Source organism: Somniosus microcephalus, chromosome 22, assembly GCF_052327205.1.
Source record: "Somniosus microcephalus isolate GS21.2 chromosome 22, FLI_Smic_1.0, whole genome shotgun sequence".
NCBI classification, from domain to species: Eukaryota; Metazoa; Chordata; class Chondrichthyes; order Squaliformes; family Somniosidae; genus Somniosus; species Somniosus microcephalus.
Window position 1 is genome coordinate 12,005,361 of NC_141008.1, and position 21,257 is coordinate 12,026,617.

The 21,257-nt window shown below is 49.5% G+C and overlaps 1 protein-coding gene across 1 annotated transcript in view; it reads right to left on the reverse strand.

Moving 5' to 3' along the window:
* Positions 1-1,228: 1,228 nt before the first annotated feature.
* Positions 1,229-21,257, reverse strand: part of atp2a3 (ATPase sarcoplasmic/endoplasmic reticulum Ca2+ transporting 3) — an 824,766-nt gene continuing 804,737 nt past the window's right edge. The window contains exon 18 of the mRNA XM_085964184.1: positions 1,229-2,728. Within this exon, the coding sequence (XP_085820310.1) occupies positions 2,682-2,728 (47 nt within the window). The 3' untranslated portion in view covers positions 1,229-2,681. The remainder of the gene's footprint in view (positions 2,729-21,257) is intronic.

Consider the following 21,257-nt stretch of genomic DNA (forward strand, 5'->3'; position numbering starts at 1 on the left):
GATCCCTCTTTTATCCTGTACGATAATGAGAGCGATCCCTCTTTTATCCTGTACGATAATGAGAGCGATCCCTCTTTTATCCTGTACGATAATGAGAGCGATCCCTCTTTTATCCTGTACGATAATGAGAGCGATCCCTCTTTTATCCTGTACGATAATGAGAGCGATCCCTCTTTTATCCTGTACGATAATGAGAGCGATCCCTCTTTTATCTTGTACGATAATGAGAGCGATCCCTCTTTTATCCTGTATGATGATAATGAGAGAGATCCCTCTTTTATCCTGTATGATGATAATGAGAGAGATCCCTCTTTTATCCTGTATGATAATGAGAGCGATCCCTCTTTTATCCTGTACGATAATGAGAGCGATCCCTCTTTTATCCTGTATGATAATGAGAGCGATCCCTCTTTTATCCTGTACGATAATGAGAGCGATCCCTCTTTTATCCTGTATGATAATGAGAGCGATCCCTCTTTTATCCTGTACGATAATGAGAGCGATCCCTCTTTTATCCTGTATGATAATGAGAGAGATCCCTCTTTTATCCTGTACGATAATGAGAGCGATCCCTCTTTTATCCTGTACGATAATGAGAGCGATCCCTCTTTTATCCTGTACGATAATGAGAGCGATCCCTCTTTTATCCTGTACGATGAGAGCGATCCCTCTTTTATCCTGTACGATAATGAGAGCGATCCCTCTTTTATCCTGTACGATAATGAGAGCGATCCCTCTTTTATCTTGTACGATAATGAGAGCGATCCCTCTTTTATCCTGTATGATGATGAGAGAGATCCCTCTTTTATCCTGTATGATAATGAGAGCGATCCCTCTTTTATCCTGTACGATAATGAGAGCGATCCCTCTTTTATCCTGTATGATAATGAGAGCGATCCCTCTTTTATCCTGTACGATAATGAGAGCGATCCCTCTTTTATCCTGTATGATAATGAGAGCGATCCCTCTTTTATCCTGTACGATAATGAGAGCGATCCCTCTTTTATCCTGTATGATAATGAGAGAGATCCCTCTTTTATCCTGTACGATAATGAGAGCGATCCCTCTTTTATCCTGTACGATAATGAGAGCGATCCCTCTTTTATCCTGTACGATAATGAGAGCGATCCCTCTTTTATCCTGTACGATAATGAGAGCGATCCCTCTTTTATCCTGTACGATAATGAGAGCAATCCCTCTTTTATCCTGTACGATAATGAGAGCGATCCCTCTTTTATCTTGTACGATAATGAGAGCGATCCCTCTTTTATCCTGTACGATAATGAGGGCGATCCCTCTTTTATCCTGTATGATGATAATGAGAGAGATCCCTCTTTTATCCTGTATGATAATGAGAGCGATCCCTCTTTTATCCTGTACGATAATGAGAGCGATCCCTCTTTTATCCTGTATGATAATGAGAGCGATCCCTCTTTTATCCTGTACGATAATGAGAGCGATCCCTCTTTTATCCTGTACGATAATGGCACAAGCCCAGCTAACAAATGACGAGCAAGCTGAGCAGATGACAGCTTTGAATTTTGAACGCTGCCTTGGAAAATTACACCACGATTATTATTATTATGTTTTTGAACTTGCGACTACTGTCTTTGTGACTCGCACATAAAAGTAAGGCAGCACAGAGACTAGAGTGGGATTGTGGAACGCCCTTTCACAATTCCAGTTGGAGCCCAGCATGTCCAGTCACATTCCAGCTCCTGGTGTGCTCAGTCAGGCCTGGGTTGAGAAGCACCTAGCTTTATTGACTTTTCTGACCTTTAGGAATCGTTGCCGAATAGCCCTTAAAAGGACAGCTCCAGCAGTCAAGAGTTTTAGACAGACTGAAGTCACAAACCGTTAGAATTTATTTTTGCCTGGATCCCACCGAGTGTAAACGTGCAACAGGAAGCGATTTCCTTGCCATTATAGAGAAGGACGTCACCCTGGTTTCCATGGGAGATAAACCAAAAATAACCTAACGGCGAGCGGCCATTTCTTGTCTTTTCTCGACTATGTGGATATTGTTCTTTACGGAAGTTAGGGAGCAGATTCAAGAGCAATGGCATTCTGCATTACATGGCAAGCACAATCAGGGGGGAAAGGCGCAGAGCTCGCAGGAAATATTAAACGAATGACCCCATCATTCTGCTGAATGCTCAAGTCGCCAGTATTCAGTTTTTAGAGTTCATTCTGTGTGGAGTTTGCACATTCTCCCCGTGTTTGCGTGGGTTTTCTCCGGGTGCTCCGGTTTCCTCCCACAGTCCAAAGATGTGCGGGTTAGGTTGATTGGCTATGATAAATTGACCCTTAGTGTTAGGGGGATTAAATACGTGGGGTTACAGGGATAGGGTGGGATATGTGTTGGTGTAGGGGTTACGGGGATCGGGTGGGATATGTGTCGGTGCAGGCTCGATGGGCCGAAATGGTCTCTATCTGCACTGTGGGGTTTCTGTGATTCTGTGATTCCAGTTGACCGTTTCACTGTCACACACACAAACACACTCTCACATTGCCGTCATAAAGCAGGTGTCCCGTTATTGCACACTTATATACAGGGCAAGCTACAAAACTGGAAAAGGCAAGCCGTTGGCCCACACACTCCTTACAGAGAACAGACATGTGTCGGATGATGAGACAGTCACACGTGTGACACTCCAGGAGTGAGAGTTCCCGGCCTGTTCCTAGTACTTCAGCTGTCTTCGCTTCAAGTACTTGTTCTCTTCTTCTTCTGAGGAGAGAAAGACAAGATCCAGTATTAGAAGGACCCCACACACAGTCATTAATCTCATTCAGCACATTTATTGTTTACTGAATCTACAGCAGGCCTTTTTCAAAGTTTTATTTTGGTGACATTCAAGTAATTGTGGGGCCAATATTGTATCATTCAGTTTGGTTCCTTCAGTGTTTAAATGTTACAATACAGTTTTTAAAGGCCTTTTAAAGTCTTAGGATATCAATTTAGTTTACAGCCACTCATTTTATCATTTAACTGCATGATTATCATAAGAACATAAGAAATAGGAGCAGGAGTCGGACATTCAGTCTCGAGTCTGCTCCGCCATTCAATAAGACCATGGCTGATCTTTTACCTCATCTCCACTTTCCTGCACTATCCCCATATCCCTTGATTCCCTTAATATTCAAAAATCTATCGATCTCTGTCTTGAATATACTCAACGACTGAGCCTCCACAGACCTCTGGGGTAGAGAATTCCAAAGATTCACCACCCTCTGAGTGAAGAAATGTCTCCTCATCTCAGTCTTAAATGACTGATCATATCCCTCTAATATTCCTCTTGTTATTACTGCTCAATAATATTCCTCTCCTGACTATCCATCAGCAATATTCCTCTGATTGTACCTCAACAATATTCCTCATTATTATTCGTTAGTAATATTCCTCTCATAATTACCACTTGATAATATACTTCTCATAATCATCCCTCAGTAATATTCCTGATTGTCCCTCAGTGATTATTGCTCTCATGGGTTGATAGATGGTGACAGGTAAGTAGAGGTCAAGGTAAAGGCATAGCAATATAAAGATAAGTCTATCTTCGCCATCTCTCAACCATTTTCTTTTTTCCCCTGCAGACTGATGCCTGTACTCTTCATTTCTCTGATCTTTTCTTAGTCTCCTGTCCCTTCAGTTTTGGGAAATGCCAATAACAGTTTGAGATGCATTTTGAGCCTTTCCAAAGGTCTTCAGAATTTTTGTTACCCTATTGTGACACTCCCCTTTAATTAGCCCCAACCCCTTAAATTTAACTTAAAGACAATGTCTCACTCCCAACCCTACTGTCCTCCCTGGGTCCAACCTTACTGTCCCACCTGGGCCCAACCCTACTGTCCCCCCTGGGCCCAACCCTACTGTCCCACCTGGGCCCAAACCTACTGTCCTCCCTGGGCCCAACCCTACTGTCCCCCCTGGGCCCCAACCCTACTGTCCTCCCTGGGCCCAACCCTACTGTCCTCCCTGGGTCCAACCCTACTGTCCTCCCTGGGACCAACCCTACTGTCCCACCTGGGCCCAACCCTACTGTCCCCCCTGGGTCCAACCCTACTGTCCCACCTGGGCCCAACCCTACTGTCCCACCTGGGCCCAACCCTACTGTCCCCCCTGGGCCCAACCCTACTGTCCCCCCTGGGCCCAACCCTACTGTCCCACCTGGGCCCAACCCTACTGTCCCACCTGGGCCCAACCCTACTGTCCTCCCTGGGTCCAACCCTACTGTGCCACCTGGGCCCCAACCCTACTGTCCCACCTGGGCGCAACCCTACTGTCCTCCCTGGGCCCAACCCTACTGTCCTCCCTGGGCCCAACCCTACTGTCCCACCTGGGCCCAACCCTACTGTCCCCCCTGGGCCCAACCCTACTGTCCTCCCTGGGCCCAACCCTACTGTCCTCCCTGGGCCCAACCCTACTGTCCCACCTGGGCCCAACCCTACTGTCCTCCCTGGGCCCAACCCTACTGTCCCACCTGGGCCCAACCCTACTGTCCTCCCTGGGCCCAACCCTACTGTCCCCCCTGGGCCCAACCCTACTGTCCCACCTGGGCGCAACCCTACTGTCCTCCCTGGGCCCAACCCTACTGTCCTCCCTGGGCCCAACCCTACTGTCCTCCCTGGGACCAACCCTACTGTCCCACCTGGGCCCAACCCTACTGTCCCCCCTGGGCCCAACCCTACTGTCATCCCTGGGCCCAACCCTACTGTCCTCCCTGGGACCAACCCTACTGTCCCCCCTGGGCCCAACCCTACTGTCCCCCCTGGGCCCAACCCTACTGTCCCACCTGGGCCCAACCCTACTGTCCCCCCTGGGCCCAACCCTACTGTCCCACCTGGGCCCAACCCTACTGTCCCACCTGGGCCCAACCCTACTGTCCTCCCTGGGCCCAACCCTACTGTCCTCCCTGGGCCCAACCCTACTGTCCTCCCTGGGCCCAACCCTACTGTGCCACCTGGGCCCCAACCCTACTGTCCTCCCTGGGTCCAACCCTACTATCCTCCCTGGGCCCAACCCTACTGTCCCACCTGGGCCCAACCCTACTGTCCTCCCTGGGTCCAACCCTACTGTCCCACCTGGGCGCAACCCTACTGTCCTCCCTGGGCCCAACCCTACTGTCCCCCCTGGGCCCAACCCTACTGTCCCACCTGGGCGCAACCCTACTGTCCTCCCTGGGCCCAACCCTACTGTCCCACCTGGGCGCAACCCTACTGTCCTCCCTGGGCCCAACCCTACTGTCCTCCCTGGGTCCAACCCTACTGTCCCACCTGGGCGCAACCCTACTGTCCTCCCTGGGCCCAACCCTACTGTCCCACCTGGGCGCAACCCTACTGTCCTCCCTGGGCCCAACCCTACTGTCCTCCCTGGGCCCAACCCTACTGTGCCACCTGGGCCCCAACCCTACTGTCCTCCCTGGGCCCAACCCTACTGTCATCCCTGGGACCAACCCTACTGTCATCCCTGGGACCAACCCTACTGTCCCACCTGGGCCCAACCCTACTGTCCCCCCTGGGCCCAACCCTACTGTCCCCCCTGGGCCCAACCCTACTGTCATCCCTGGGTCCAACCCTACTGTCCTCCCTGGGTCCAACCCTACTGTCCTCCCTGGGCCCAACCCTACTGTCATCCCTGGGTCCAACCCTACTGTCCTCCCTGGGTCCAACCCTACAGTCCCACCTGGGCCCAACCCTACTGTCCCCCCTGGGCCCAACCCTACTGTCCCACCTGGGCGCAACCCTACTGTCCTCCCTGGGCCCAACCCTACTGTCCTCCCTGGGCCCAACCCTACTGTCCCACCTGGGCCCAACCCTACTGTCCCACCTGGGCCCAACCCTACTGTCCCACCTGGGCCCAACCCTACTGTCCCCCCTGGGCCCAACCCTACTGTCCCCCCTGGGCCCAACCCTACTGTCCCACCTGGGCCCAACCCTACTGTCCCACCTGGGCCCAACCCTACTGTCCCCCCTGGGCCCAACCCTACTGTCCCACCTGGGCCCAACCCTACTGTCCCACCTGGGCCCAACCCTACTGTCCCCCCTGGGCCCAACCCTACTGTCCCCCCTGGGCCCAACCCTACTGTCCCCCCTGGGCCCAACCCTACTGTCCCCCCTGGGCCCAACCCTACTGTCCCACCTGGGCGCAACCCTACTGTCCTCCCTGGGCCCAACCCTACTGTCCTCCCTGGGCCCAACCCTACTGTCCCACCTGGGCCCAACCCTACTGTCCTCCCTGGCCCCAACCCTACTGTCCTCCCTGGGCCCAACCCTACTGTCATCCCTGGGACCAACCCTACTGTCCTCCCTGGGCCCAACCCTACTGTCCTCTCTGGGCCCAACCCTACTGTCCTCCCTGGGTCCAACCCTACTGTCCTCCTGGGCCCACCCCTACTGCCCCACCTGGGCGCAACCCTACTGTCCTCCCTAGGCCCAACCCTACTGTCCTCCCTGGGTCCAACCCTACTGTCCTCCCTGGGCCCAACCCTACTGTCCTCCCTGGGTCCAACCCTACTGTCCTCCCTGGGCCCACCCCTACTGCCCCACCTGGGCGCAACCCTACTGTCCTCCCTGGGCCCAACCCTACTGTCCTCCCTGGGCCCAACCCTACTGTCCTCCCTGGGACCAACCCTACTGTCCTCCCTGGGCCCAACCCTACTGTCCTCCCTGGGACCAACCCTACTGTCCTCCCTGGGACCAACCCTACTGTCCTCCCTGGGCCCAACCCTACTGTCCTCTCTGGGCCCAACCCTACTGTCCTCCCTGGGTCCAACCCTACTGTCCTCCCTGGGCCCACCCCTACTGCCCCACCTGGGCGCAACCCTACTGTCCTCCCTAGGCCCAACCCTACTGTCCTCCCTGGGTCCAACCCTACTGTCCTCCCTGGGCCCACCCCTACTGCCCCACCTGGGCGCAACCCTACTGTCCCCCCTGGGCCCAACCCTACTGTCCTCCCTGGGTCAAACCCTACTGTCCTCCCTGGGCCCAACCCTACTCTCCCACCTGGGCCCAACCCTACTGTCCCACCTGGACCCGACCCTATTGTCCTCCCTGGGCCCACCCCTACTGCCCCACCTGGGCGCAACCCTACTGTCCCCCCTGGGCCCAACCCTACTGTCCTCCCTGGGTCAAACCCTACTGTCCCACCTGGGCCCAACCCTACTGTCCCACCTGGGCCCAACCCTACTGTCCCACCTGGACCCGACCCTATTGTCCTCCCTGGGTCCAACCCTACTCTCCCACCTGGACCCGACCCTATTGTCCTCCCTGGGCCCAACCCTACTGTCCTCCCTGGGCCCAACCCTACTGTCCCACCTGGACCCGACCCTATTGTCCTCCCTGGGTCCAACCCTACTCTCCCACCTGGGCCCAACCCTACTGTCCCACCTGGACCCGACCCTATTGTCCTCCCTGGGTCAAACCCTACTGTCCTCCCTGGGCCCAACCCTACTCTCCCACCTGGGCCCAACCCTACTGTCCCACCTGGACCCGACCCTATTGTCCTCCCTGGGTCCAACCCTACTCTCCCACCTGGGCCCAACCCTACTGTCCCACCTGGACCCGACCCTATTGTCCTCCCTGGGCCCAACCCTACTGTTCTCCCTGGGTCCAACCCTACTGTCCTCCCTGGGTCCAGCTATCTGAAGTTAGGCTGACGACTGAGGGAAACACGAGTCGTGGTGCTTTCTCATTTCCTGATCTGGCTGTTTTAAGCAGGAATGCTCTACTTTGTGGAAAGGCCACGGACAGATCGTCTCACTGCAGTAAGGCCTGGCATACACCCACACTCACTACCTCCACAACTGCACTGTCTCTCCCTTGCTCCGCGAGCTGCAGCTATCTTCTTTACGGTTGGTTTAAATGGACTGGATTCGAGGGCTGAGTGAACCCTACTGGGCCATTGATTGAAACCCTGACAGAGCTTTTTGTTGGTTAACTCTGTGCTCATCAAGGTGAGGGACCTGTTGGGGAACGGAAGACTTTCTATTTCTGGTACCCAGCTTCCAGGTCAGGTTTGGGACTGGAGCTCCAAGTTCAACCTCAGAACTGCAGCATCGACTCAGAAATGTTTCCATGCTGGCCATCTTGTGGCTTCTCCGAATGAGATTGCCAATTTGGTGCTACATTAGTGGGCGATTTTACACTGTCACCATATTCCTGCAGACTCACCAACTCATTTCATCAATGCCTTTACAGCCAGAAGACTTTCATCCCATTAGACTGGACTACATTTAACCTCAGGTCCCAGAGGTGTGGGAATCAAACCTACAGCATCCAATCTTAAACCGAGTTACATTAAAGAAAAAACTCTTGCTGAAAGCACCTGTTATGTCTGCAGTGTTAAAATAGAACTTGTAAATATAAAACCCTTGGCCTGTTAATCTGCAGCATCCTCTCCGTAATCCCCCAGTTACTATGGAAATGCAAGGGAGTGCCCTTCGACCGCAGTTGGGGGAAAAAGGAGGAACATTTCAGCGATGAAACTTTATGATAATTTTTAAACGCATTAAGAAGCAGGCTCCAAAGTTTAACACGGTTTTTTAAAACAAGGACATATTTCAGAGTATTCCTCAATAAATGGGAAGCTGCTGGCGGGTTTAGTGCTGAACAGATGGTGGACCGTTGTTAAAGGATCGTGCAACCTCCCGCTCACAAGCTGCACTCCTGCTCTAGGCTGCACAATTACATCGAGTGTACGGCACAGACACAGGCCATTCGGCCCAACTGGTCCGTGCCGGTGTTCCTGCTCCACACGAGCCTCCTCTCACCCTACTTCATCTCACCCTATCAGAATAACCTTCTATTCCTTTCTCTCCCTCATATGCTTAACTAGCTTCCCCTTAAATGCATCTATACTATTTGCCTCAACCACTCCCTGTGGTAGCGAGTTCCACATTCTCACCACTCTCTGGGTAATGAAGTTTCTCCTGAATTCCCCATTTGAATTTATTAGTGACCGTCTTATATTAATGGCCCTTAGTTTTGGTCACCCTCACAAGTGGAAACATCCTCTCTGCTTCTGCCCTCTTGAACCCTTCTATAACAAGCGGCACTGTTGACGAGCAACAGCCCACCTGCTCTGGTGCAGCTAACTACGCTGATATTAGGAAGACTGGTCTGAAACGATGAATTTCCTTCGACACAAAGTCCAGCATTTTAGGAAATGCCCAGTCACCAAATATGAAGCTGATACAGGAAGTAAAACAATAGCAAAATACTGCGGATGCTGGAAATCTGATATAACAACAGAAAATGCTGGAAACACTCAGTAGGCCAGGCAGCATCGAGGAGAGAGAAACAGAGTTAACGTTTCAGGTCGATGAGCCTTCGTCAGGTTCTGATGGAAGGTCATGAACCCGAAACCTTAACTCTGTTTCTCTCTCCCCAGATGCTGCCCGGCCTGCTGAGTGTTGCCAGCATTTTCTGTTGTTATTACAGGGAGTGAAAGCTCTCTTCTACATTAATTGTGCAAAAGGATCATTAAGGAATTTTTTCAAGAATAAGGGGGAAATAAAGATATCTATAAAGCATGCACTTTAGCAGGGATGTATCTTTAATTATCTTTTAAATGTTTTATCAGATCAGAGGTGAAAGGTCATGGTCTCTGACCTTTAAAGCAAGTAATCTGTCTCTGGTTTAACAGGGAGCAGACCTGGAGTACAGACGGATGGAGATCATCTTAAAAACATGATTTAAAGCATCTTAGTTACCAAGTTAAGCTCAAAGAGTTGGGACTCTACACTTTGGAGAAGCAAAGGCTTAGGGGTGATCTGATCGAGGTTTATCGGATGATGAAGGGATTAGATTGTGTTTTTGTAGACAGTTTGATTCAACTAAGTAGGTTAGGGAGGACGAAGGGTCACAATCTCAAGTTGTGTAAGGCCATAGTATGATAAGGGCCAGAGTGATCTCTGGCACTAGGTTTGATCGCTTAATGGGGGTGGGGGTCGGAGAGGAATTTCCCAGATTTTGTTCCCCCAAATGGGCCTGGGTTTTTAAATCGGGTTTTTGGCCTCTCCCAGGAGATTACATCGCTTTCGGCTGGGGTGGACAATATACGAATTACGAAGGCATCACAGTTGTGTGGGAGAGGCTGGATGGACCAGAGGTGGGTTTTTTCCTGTCCGTCAGTGTTCATATCACAACATGAAGGGAAACACTCTTTCCACCTCCTCGGCCACAGAGGGCTGCTACAACGATCATAGAAATACACTTGGGAAACAATCTCCACGCGCGTGGGTTGATGGTTTCAACAAGCATTGCCTGTAATACAGGTCATCGCAGGTTACAAGTACACAGCCAGACCACTCTTACCTGATCTCACTGTCCCAATAGACTTCAGAGAGAAATGATTGCAGGGAAAAAGCAGTCAACAGCAAAAGGCAAGGCAAGGGTTAGGTTAAGAGGCATTGTAAGAACTAATCAACATTCGCCGGTGAATTGGATCTTCAATATACATTCATATTGTTGTGATCTGGAATGCGCTGCCTGAAAGGGCAGTGGAAGCAAATTCAATAATAACTTTCAAAAGGAAATTGGATAAATACTTGAAGGGACCAATTTTGCAGAGTTATGGGAGCAGGGGGGGAGTGGGATTAATTGGGGAGCTCTCTTCAAAGAGCCGGCACAGGCACGCCGGGCCGAATGACCTCCTGCTGTGCTGTATCGTTCTATGATAACAGCAGGCATAACACACACCTGTGTGCAGTGTTTTGTAGGACAGGAGGAAATCGGGTCGCAAAGTCTTTGTTCACTCATGAACGCAGAAGGTAGAAATCTCTCAAATTTTTTTTTGCTTCAATTCTTAGCCACGTGACAGAAACTTTCAGTTCGTTACTCAATCAGAGCAACCGTTCAGTCAAAGCTGAGGGGAAACCCACAGGCTTTAGTTTGCAAAATACAACCGTGCTGGTGTGAAATTAAGTAAACGGGTTTTACAAAAAAAAATATGGAAATTTTTCTAGGGGCGGGCAAGGGGAGGGGGCTGGGCAAGGTGGTCGGAATAGGTCAGGAAGTGGCAGATAACTTAACGTGCGAGGCCTGGGGCCTATCGAGTACCAAGTGCTGCCTGAAGAAGGATAGTTCATGAAGTACAGCACACGGATAAGGGGCTGAGGAGGAAATCAACAGGAAGTTATGTTGCAGAAGATAAAAAGCGCATACTGTGAGACAGAAAACACATCTGCTTACTAGAAATAAAGAGCCCTGTTAACGTGATTTTAGAGGAAGGCTATTTTGAGAGCAAAAGTTGAATTTGAGGAACTGTTTCTGTATTCTCTTAAAAACACAGAACGGCTGTATTCAATTTTTAAAATTGTTTTCATAACAACCAGGAATTAAAGTATAGACACAAAATCACAAGCCAATGACGGATGAGGAAGGCCATTCAGCCCATCTTAATTCATCTATCTGGGAAACCCAACCGTCTCTTTCTCTCTCCACCCCACCCCATTGCAGCATTCAATTGGTCCTTCCAGGACTGCAGAGTTTCTGCCTCCACTATTCTATCTGCGAGTCCAATCCCACGTCGGTCGCTTTCTGTGTGAATAACTCCCTGATATCAGTCCTAGAGTTGCCTTTCACTAGTTCAAAAGAGGGAAATAAGCACATGAGGTAGAAAAGTATGAAAGGGGCATGGGGAAAAAGCCGGGAAATTGGACTCGAATAGATAGCTCCTTTGTGGATGTAACCAGCAGTGTTGGAATGCTGGATTAAAATGGCCGCCTTCTATATTTCTGTAAGTTTATTCATCCATTTTGCGGTTTGCATTTCCAGCCCCATATCGATGATACGATGGAGAAAGTTCCAGGCTGTTAAGGTCCATGATACTACTCGTGACGGTGTGGCTGCAACTAATGAGGTTCACTGTTCAGAAATTCTTTCAGTTGAGTAACCAATGGCAACCCCATTTACTGCTGAGCAGCTTAGCAAGCAACGGTCCCCTCCCACGTAAACTGCGCAAAGAGATCATTTTCAGTCCAGTTTTGAGCAATGAACACACTGCCATTGATCAGGTGCTTTACCAGACCAGGCTTTTAAGGGGTTATAACTTGACAACATATTCATTTGAGATAATTTGTCAGATTACAAGGTATGGGGGGAGAAAAGGCCTGCTTCTTGAATTTTGAAACGCCTTTTCCAACATTTTTAAAATTCCAAACAATATCTCGGAGTGGAAATTTTGGTTCAGGTAAATCTGAGAGTTTATTTAAAAACGAAACTACACCTTGCTCCCAGCTGTCGGGACTGCTGAATGTACTGGTTGTGTTTTATACACTGAGGACTCCTTCATCTGATGCTCTATTCCCATCGCATTAAGCAGCAACGCACAAAAACTGAACTACCTAGATCGCTTTTGTCATCTTTAGTGAATCAGAATTGTCATTTTTAATGTCGCTCCTCTCCTATTTTTCCTTCACAGCTGAAAGGGTGACATGGTCTGGGGAGCAAACACCCACAGGCCCGTCATTAATACTCTTTGGAATTCAGAAGTTGTACTTTGCCCCTCCTAACTTCCATTCTTTACCAAGACAGGGTTCTCTATTTGTCTCCAAAAGTCCCAGTAAGGTATCATTTTACTGAACCTGGATGAGTGCAGCTCCAACAACACTCAAGAAGCTCGACAACATCCAGGAGAAAGCAGCCCGCTTGATCGGTACCCCATCCACCACCTTAAACATTCACTCCCTCCACCACTGGCGTACCGTGGCTGCAGTGTGTACCATCCACAAGATACACTGCAGCAACTCGCCAAGGCTTCTTCGACAGCACCTCCCAAACCCACGACCTCTTTCACCTAGAAGGACAAGGGCAGCAGGCGCATGGGAACACCACCACCTCCAAGTTCCCCTCCAAGTCACACACCATCCTGACTTAGAAGTATATCGCCGATCCTTCATCATCACTGGGTCAAAATCCTGGAACTCCCTCCCTAACAGCACTGTGGGCGCACCTTCACCACACGGACTGCAGCGGTTCAAGAAGGCGGCTTGCCACCACCTTCTCGAGGGCAATTAGGGATGGGCAATAAATGCTGGCCTTGCCAGCGACGCCCACACCCCAAGAATGCACAAAATTAATATAAAAAAACATGAGCAGTAACTGTTTCTGTACAAAGACAACTTATTCCAGTTTAATTACTGTGACCACTTCTCACGGACAAGGGACTTCACCTCCAGCTGTTCGCACAAGGATTAAAGCAAAATGATGTGGAGTGACTAATTTATAGTTCCATATGTAACTCAGCCGTTTCTCCTGCTGTCTGTCCTGAATCTCCTACATTTAATCTTATATCTATGTGTCCTTGTTCTAAACTCTGCAGTCACTGGGAATTATTTGCTTCTATGTGTCCATCATAATTTTAAACACCTCTATTGGATCACCCTGTAATCTCCTCTGTCCTAATGAAAACAGCCCCAATTTTTCAAGTCATAGGATTTACATTACATAGGATGTACGGCACAGAAACAGGCCATTCGGCCCAACCAGTCCATGCCGGCATTTATGCTCCACTCGAGCCTCCTCCCGTCTTTCCTCATCTAAATCTATCAGCGTAACCCTCTATTCCCTTCTCCCTCATATGCTGTCTAGCCTCCCCTTAAATGCAGCTATACTATTCGCCTCAACCACTCCCTGTGGCAGCGAGTTCCACATTCTCACCACTCTCTGGGTAAAGAAGTTTCTTCTGAATTCCCTATTGGATTTCTTGGTGACTATCTTATATTGATGGCCTCTAGTTTTGCTCTTCCCCACAAGTGGAAACACTCTCTCTGTATCTAATCTATCAAAACCTTTCATGATTTTAAAGACCTCCATTAGGTCACCCCTCACCCTTTTTTCAAGAGAAAAGAGACCCAGCCTGTTCATCCTTTCCTGATATGTATACCCTCGCATTTCTGGTACCATCCTTGTAAATCTTCTCTGCACCCTCTCCAGTGCCTCTATATCCTTTTCATAATATGGCGACCAGTACTCCAAGTGTGCTCTAACCAAGGTTCGATACAGGTTCAGCATAACCTCTCTACTTTTCAATTCTATCCCTCTAGAAATAAACCCAGTGCTTGGTTTGTTTTTTATGGCCTTGTTAACCTGTGTCGCAACTTTTGGTGATTTGTGTATTTGTACTGCGAGATCCCTTTGTTCCTCTACCCCACCCAGACTCGCACCCTCCAAGTGATAAATGACCTCCCTATTCTTCCTACCAAAATGTAATGCCTCACATTTATCTGTGCTGAATTTCATTTGCCAATTATATGCCTATTTTGCAAGTTTATTAATGTTCTCCTGTAACTTGTTGCAGTCCTCCTCAGTATCGACTATCCCCCCAATTTGGTGTCAGCTGCAAATTTAGAAATTGTGTTTTTGATTCCAAAGTCTAAATGGTTAATGTAAATTGTGATCAGCAGTGGTCCCAGCACTGATCCTTGTGGAACATCACTACCCACTTTCAGCCACTGTGAATAGCTACCCTTTACCCCCACTCTCTGCTTTCTGTCTTGAAGCCAGCTAGCTATCCATTCTGCTACTTGTCCCCTGACTCCACATTCTCTGACCTTGTTCATCAGTCTATTATGGGGTACCTTATAGTCTTTCTTTATATTTATAATTTTCTGGTGTATCGGCGCTGTGCCCTCTCTGTTGCCTCGGCATCCTTGCTATAGAATGGAGCCCAAAACTGCACGCAGTACTCCATCTGTGGTCTTACTAAGGCTTTATATACATTCAGTATTACAGCTCGACTTTTATATTCGATACTTCTTGCCATAAAGCCCAGTATTCCATCAGCTTTTTTAAGGCCTTTCCCACTCGAGGTGCTGCTTTTAATGTCTTGTGAACCTGAGCCCCCGAAATCCCTAGTACGATAGCAAAATACTGCGGATGCTGGAAATCCGAAATAACAACAGAAAATGCTGGAAAAACTCAGCAGGCCAGGCAACATCCGTGGAGAGAAATTAGAGTCGACGTTTCGGGTGAACCCGAATTTTGAAAAAGGGTTTCGACCCGAAACATCGACTCTAATTTTTCTCCACGGATGTTGCCTGGCCTGCTGAGTTTTTCCAGCATTTTCTGTTGTTATTTCGTTCCCCCGAAATCCCTGCTCTTCCGCATCACACCTTCCCCAGTCAAAGCATAATTACAACAACAACTTGTATTTATATAGCGCCTTTAACGTAGAACAACGTCCCAAGGTGCTCCACAGGAGTATAAGACAAAAACGTGACACCGAGCCACGTGAGAACTGAGGGTAGAGACGGTGGAGGGGTCGAGAGAAGTGGTGCGGAGGTAGAGCTGGGTGTCGTCAGCGTACATGTGGAAACGGACGCCGTGTTTTGTTCAGAGGCGGACACGGAAGGAAGTAGGGTTGGGTGGGGGCAGGGGGTGGGTAAATATCGATTCATGTATAATTCTTCCCCCCCCCCCACCCCCACCCCCGTGAAGCTCTATTTTGCTCTTGTGTGACTCACTTACCTGGATGTGGGCCCAACTCATGACCCTCGTTGATTCGGCTAATTCACGTCCAGACAAACAGCTGGAACTCTAAAATGCTTCCCCAGCACCAAGCACAAAATGGCTGTTGCCGCTCACTTAACACAAAATGAGTGACTGGACCTAATTGAAGAAAGATTGAGAAGCCTGGGATACAGGAGGAGAGAGACTGAGATGGGGTGGGTGGGGGATTTCAAGATAATAATCAACATTGAGGGGCAGACATTGAGCAAGGATTATTACCTTTTTAACCTAAATGTACCACCTCACATTTACTGACATTGAATTCCATCAGCCACTCTTTTGCCCATTCCACCATCTTAGCAATATCTCCTCGCAGCTCCCTCTGCTCCTCTTAGTAATTATTGTGCCTCCTGTTCTAGTATCATTTGGACACCATTCCCTCTAGCTCTATATCCAAATCATTGATATACGCAGTGAACAGAAGTGGGCTGCGGGACACCATGACCCACTTCTAACCACTATGAGAAACTGCCCTTAACTCCTACTGTGCTTTCTCCCTTCGAACCAGTTTTTAATCTAAATTGCTGCCCTCCCCCTAATTCCATGCACATCAATCTCCAATAGTTTCCTGTGTGGGAACTTGTGAAAGACTTTCTGAAAGTCCATGTACACCACATCCACTGCATTTCCCCCGCCCCCCCCCCCCCATATCTGTCACCACCTCAGACTCCATCAGGATTGTTAAGCATGAGCTTCCTTTCTGAAATCTATGTTGGCTGCCTTTAATTATTTTCTCTTCATCTAGATATTTAGTAATTTCATATTTATAGTATCCAAAATTCTCGCTGATGCTAAACTGGCCAATAGTTACATGGGCTACCTTGTTACAGTTGTTTTGTAAGCAAATGTGGCAACCGATTTGCACACAGCAAGGTCCCACAAACACCAATGAGATAAATGACCAGCTAATCCTTTTAATAACGCTGCTGAGGAATAAATGTTGACCATGACACCAGGAGAACTCGCCTGCTCTTTGAATAATGCTCATGGTTCCTTTGGGAACTTGGCCTAACACCTCATCCTAAAGACGGCAGCTCCGCCAATGGCACACTCCCTCAGTACTGCGCTGAGGTGTTGGCCTGGAGTACGTGCGGGAGTGGGGCTTGAAGCCAGGACCTTCTGACATAGAGGCGAGAGTGCTACCACTGGGCCACTTTGGGCAGTTTTCTTTCTCGAGCTGTTGGTAGCCAATCAAGCTTCCTCGTCATCAAAACCAAAAGGCTGCTATTGGTGGACAGCTTCACAGCTAGTGGAGATGTCAGAATGCCACCTATCACATCTACAGGCCAGATACACCTGCCTGGCTGTGACTGGGGGAGCACTGCATGCAGGAGCTCACGTTTAGCAGGGAGCCACGTCATGCGTGTCAAGGAGATCTGCGGACAATCAGAAACAGTGGGCAGCAGAGACCAGGGATCAAAGTGACGAAGGCTCTCAATGTGTCTGCTGTTGACTCCTCCCTGGTGACCGTAGGGGAATGTCTGCAGTGTAAGGTCTGCTGCCCACAGGTATATGAAGGGGTGGGGGGGGGGGGGTGGGGGCACATGTAATATTTAACTGGACCAACAACGTCACCACTTTTGCCACGAGAAGACATCACGATTCTGCACAATTGCTGAGCCTGTCAGTGTCCCGAGGGTCAGTGTCCCGAGGGTCAGAGTCCCGAGGGTCAGAGTCCCGAGGGTCAGTGCTTGGCTCCACAGTGTCAGTAGAGCATTGTGTGCGGTATTGGGCTCCACACTATAGGAAGGATATTGAGGCAATAGAGAGGGTACAGCACAGATACACTGGGATTCTGCCTGGTATGAGGAAATACAAATACAAAGAAAGACTTGAAAAATTGGGTCTTTTCATTAGAACAACAGATTACAGGGTGCTATGAAAGAAGTGTTTAAAAGAATGGACAGGGTAGACAGGAGCAGGTTGTGTCCAGTGGTTGAGGGGTCAAGGATGAGGGGCCATTGATACAAGATTAACTGTAAGCGATTTAGAACAGAAGGCAGGAGAAACTGCTCCACAGAGTTGTGAGGCTGTGAAATTCACTTCCAGGGTGAGTTGTTAAGGCAGAAATTATAACAACATTGAAGATTAGATTGGATAGGGGGATGAAGGGAAAGGGGGTGAAAGGGCGGGTAAATGTGATTAGAACGAATTGCTCACATGGAGGGTAAACACTGACACAGGCTGGTTGGGCCCAATGTCCGGTTTCCATGTTGTAACTTCTATGTATTTCCTTCAGACTCATATGCAGAATGTTGTGCCCTGTATGACCCGAGAAGGACATCTCTATCATAATGTGGCCGCCAGCACCATCTGTGGTAATGTCTGTTTCCTCATCCTAATTTGAAGGAGAATGAAGAGTACAAGAATGGTAGCAGGGAGGCCCAGGCTGGCTCATGAAACCTGTGGCACCAGCCACAGACAGCACAGCACAATCGCAACAAAGCTCACACAACATCCAAAATTATCAACCTTCCTTTCATATCTTGAAGCAGCACTTCACGTGTTTGGACTGATCGTTGATGGGTGTTACTTAAACCCACAAACCCTCCCCCCAAGTGTTTCCAGAACTGTCATCTGCTGCACGCCCCACAACTTCGCCCTGAAGAGAGGCCTCAGCCTCAGCCCATATCTCAACAAACAAGATGGCCAAGGCAGGGTAGGGGAAGAGGGTGAAAGTGCCAAGGCAGCGTGAGCAGTGATACCAGGGATGCTGTAAAGACATGAAGGGTACAGTAGTGTAGTGGTTATGCGAATGGACTAATAACCCAAATGCCTGACCGAACATTCTAGAGAATGTGAGTTCTAATCCCACCACGGTAGTTTGAGAACTTGTATTAATTTTTATTTGAATCTAGAAAAATAGTGACCATGAAGCTGTCGGATTGTCGTAAAAACCCAACTGGTTCACTAACGTCCTTTAGGGAAGGAAACCTGCCGTCCTTACCCGGTCTGGCCTGTCTGTGACTCCAGTCCCACACCACACGTGGCAGACTCTTAATTACCCTCTGAAGCGGACTAGCAAACCACTTGGTGGTATCAAGCCACTACAACGAATACCTCATGGCCTAGAGCAGTTCAAGAAGGCCCAGCACCACCTTCTCAGGGCAACTACGGAGGAGCAATAAATGCCGGCCTTGCCAGCAACGCCTGCATCAAGAGAATGAACTAAGAAAAACTGGTCCTAAAGCAAGCTGCCTTCCAAGAAGGTCCACAGCTACATCACTTCTTCAAGGGAGAAAACCTCATCTACCAAGTAACCATTGCCAAATCATCACCGTCTGCACTTTAACACGGAGCTCTCCAAATACCATCTGCTGCCGTCTTATGCTGGGCTCCTGACAATGTTAGTGACCAATAATTACTCAGCATGATCTTCAAATCAAATGCAGGTGATTTACTTAGTCTATTATGCTGGCAGCTTAAGTTGGCCTGGCACTGCCCCTCAGCGCGTTTCAAACGTGTGACACCTAACCTGCTGCTCCTGCGAGTCCCTTCCTGAAGGTGTAAGTGTGTTGGTTGGCTGCACTTTGGAAGGGGGAGAGGGAAGGGGAGAGTGACCATTAGTTCCTTGAAGTGTGCGCCTCCTCTCTGAAGGTCCTTGCAGAAGGGTTTGCAGCTTCTGGCCAATCGCTGCGCTGTCAGTAATGCCCAAAGCTGGGGCAATTTGGGGAGTTCTCAGCTGGCTTTGCCCTGCCCAGTGCCACGTCAGATCTTTCAACAGTCGCTTCATCGCAGCTCACAGCTGATTATCTATAGTACTGCTTCCTTCTCACTGGCTGGCCCACTGTACAGCAGACACCTCCCACATCATAGCCCACAGACTGAAAACAGCAAAACTCTGGGTAAACCAGCAGGCCAAAATTCTCCAGAAACTTTCAGTGACCAATAGATAACCTCGATCAACAGACAAAAAGATGCTTCCAGGCTTATCGTTCATTTTTTTTTTTTATAAATGCACACTGCATATTGAAGTGAATTATTTTTAAAGAAGGTAACTTATTTAAAGTTGCAACCTCCGCTGAATTTGGATGCGAGGATAAAGTTTAGAAGCTGTGCAACAATAACATCTGTGATTCACAGAAACGGGCGGAGTTTTTCGCAGTGCTGTAATTCAGTAGTGAGCATTGTCTAAACAATGAGTGGGTGAAGGTTGTCTTGAGTTAGCCCGGTATCAGCTGAGACAGCAGAACGAGCACCTGGGTTTGAGATTAGAACCAAGCCACCTGCCTTCACAACCCTGGTTACTGCTGGAACGTGACCTTAGACATCGGGGGGGGGGGGGAATTCGGTGGGCTGCACCACCAGTTAGCGCCTAAAGAGGGCACTCAGTGGCTTTAGCGCCGCTGGCCACGCCTCCCGCGATATTTAGCGGGGCGCTAATGGCGGCGTTAGCCTGTTGCGCTGCGCCGTCACCGATGACGTCATCGGTGTGTTCAGCGCCCCCCTACCGCCCCGATCGCGATATTTGGCAGCGACCGCCTCTGTAGCGCCGCTCACTAATTGCGCCCGGTTCACGGGGCCTACCTGTGGTGGCAGTGGCGCAAATTAAGGTGGAGGTGCGGGGCGGCCGTTTTTTTCGGCGGCCGCCTGCCAGCACCTCCGTCCCCAGCCTCCTGTTCTCCCCCTGCGGCATTTCTTGGTGTTTTCCGAGAGCCCGGCACTTCTCCTCGGTGCCGGGCTCTTTTGCCGGCACTCGCAATCGGGGATCGCGCTGGTGCAGGCCCCTCCCCCTTAAGAATGGGAGGAAGGCCTGCAGTACCGCAGCGCGCCGCGCCGTAGCGTGTGGCGCTGCGGCACGTTGCGCTGCGATATTCAGTTTCAGCGCCCTAAGAGGGAAGCGGAGCGCCTCGAGCCTCGCCCCGTGTCCCTCTTGGGGCACTCAGGCTAAATTTCTGGCGATCGCTGCTGCTCCGATCGCAGCGCTAAATCTGGCGCCCAGGCGAGCTTGGCGCACCGTTTGCGGCTCAACCCAATTTCTCCCCCCAGGTGAAGACGAGGTCTAAGATGGACCTGAAGCTTAATTAGCCTCCAAACACTCACCGCCCCAGATCAACCACCGCAGGGCAGTACATCGAGAGACAGAGAGTGAGTAAGGGGGAAAGTTGGAGCAGGAAGTGTCCCAAGAAAAATTGGCAAAAGAACCAGAGGGGAACCGAGAAACTTTTTAACGCAGCGAGTTGTTGTGATCTGGAACGCGCTGCCTGAAAGTGCGGTGGAAGTGGATTCAGCAGTAACTTTCAAAAGGGAATTGGATAAATACTTGAAGGGGAAAAATTTGCAGGGCTGTGGGGAAAGAGCAGGGGAGTGGGATTAATTGGAGAGCTCTTTCAAATAAGCTCAATGGGCCGAATGGCCGCCTTCTGTGCAGTATCAGTGGGATAGTTGCATCCAATCATTTGTAGCATACACGTCAGCAAGTGGCAAACGAATAGAGATTTAAAATCACAACAGTATTGTAGGCAAGATCCACAAAGAGCCGGATTTAATGAAATCATTGATCAGCTGTTGACAGCAATACACTGAAATAAGGACAGTATTGCAGATACCCACGTACCGGGAGTGAAAGAAAGGAAGCAACACAGAAGCAGTCAGATTTACAAAGCTCACAGTATCTCTTTTCATTAATTCATTGTTAAATGAAAGCGATGACTAATCTGGAACCCCGTGAGTACAGCAGGTTGTAATAAAATCTGTCGGTCTTTTTTTAATCCCATAGCATTTTAAAATGGGATGTTTCAGTATTG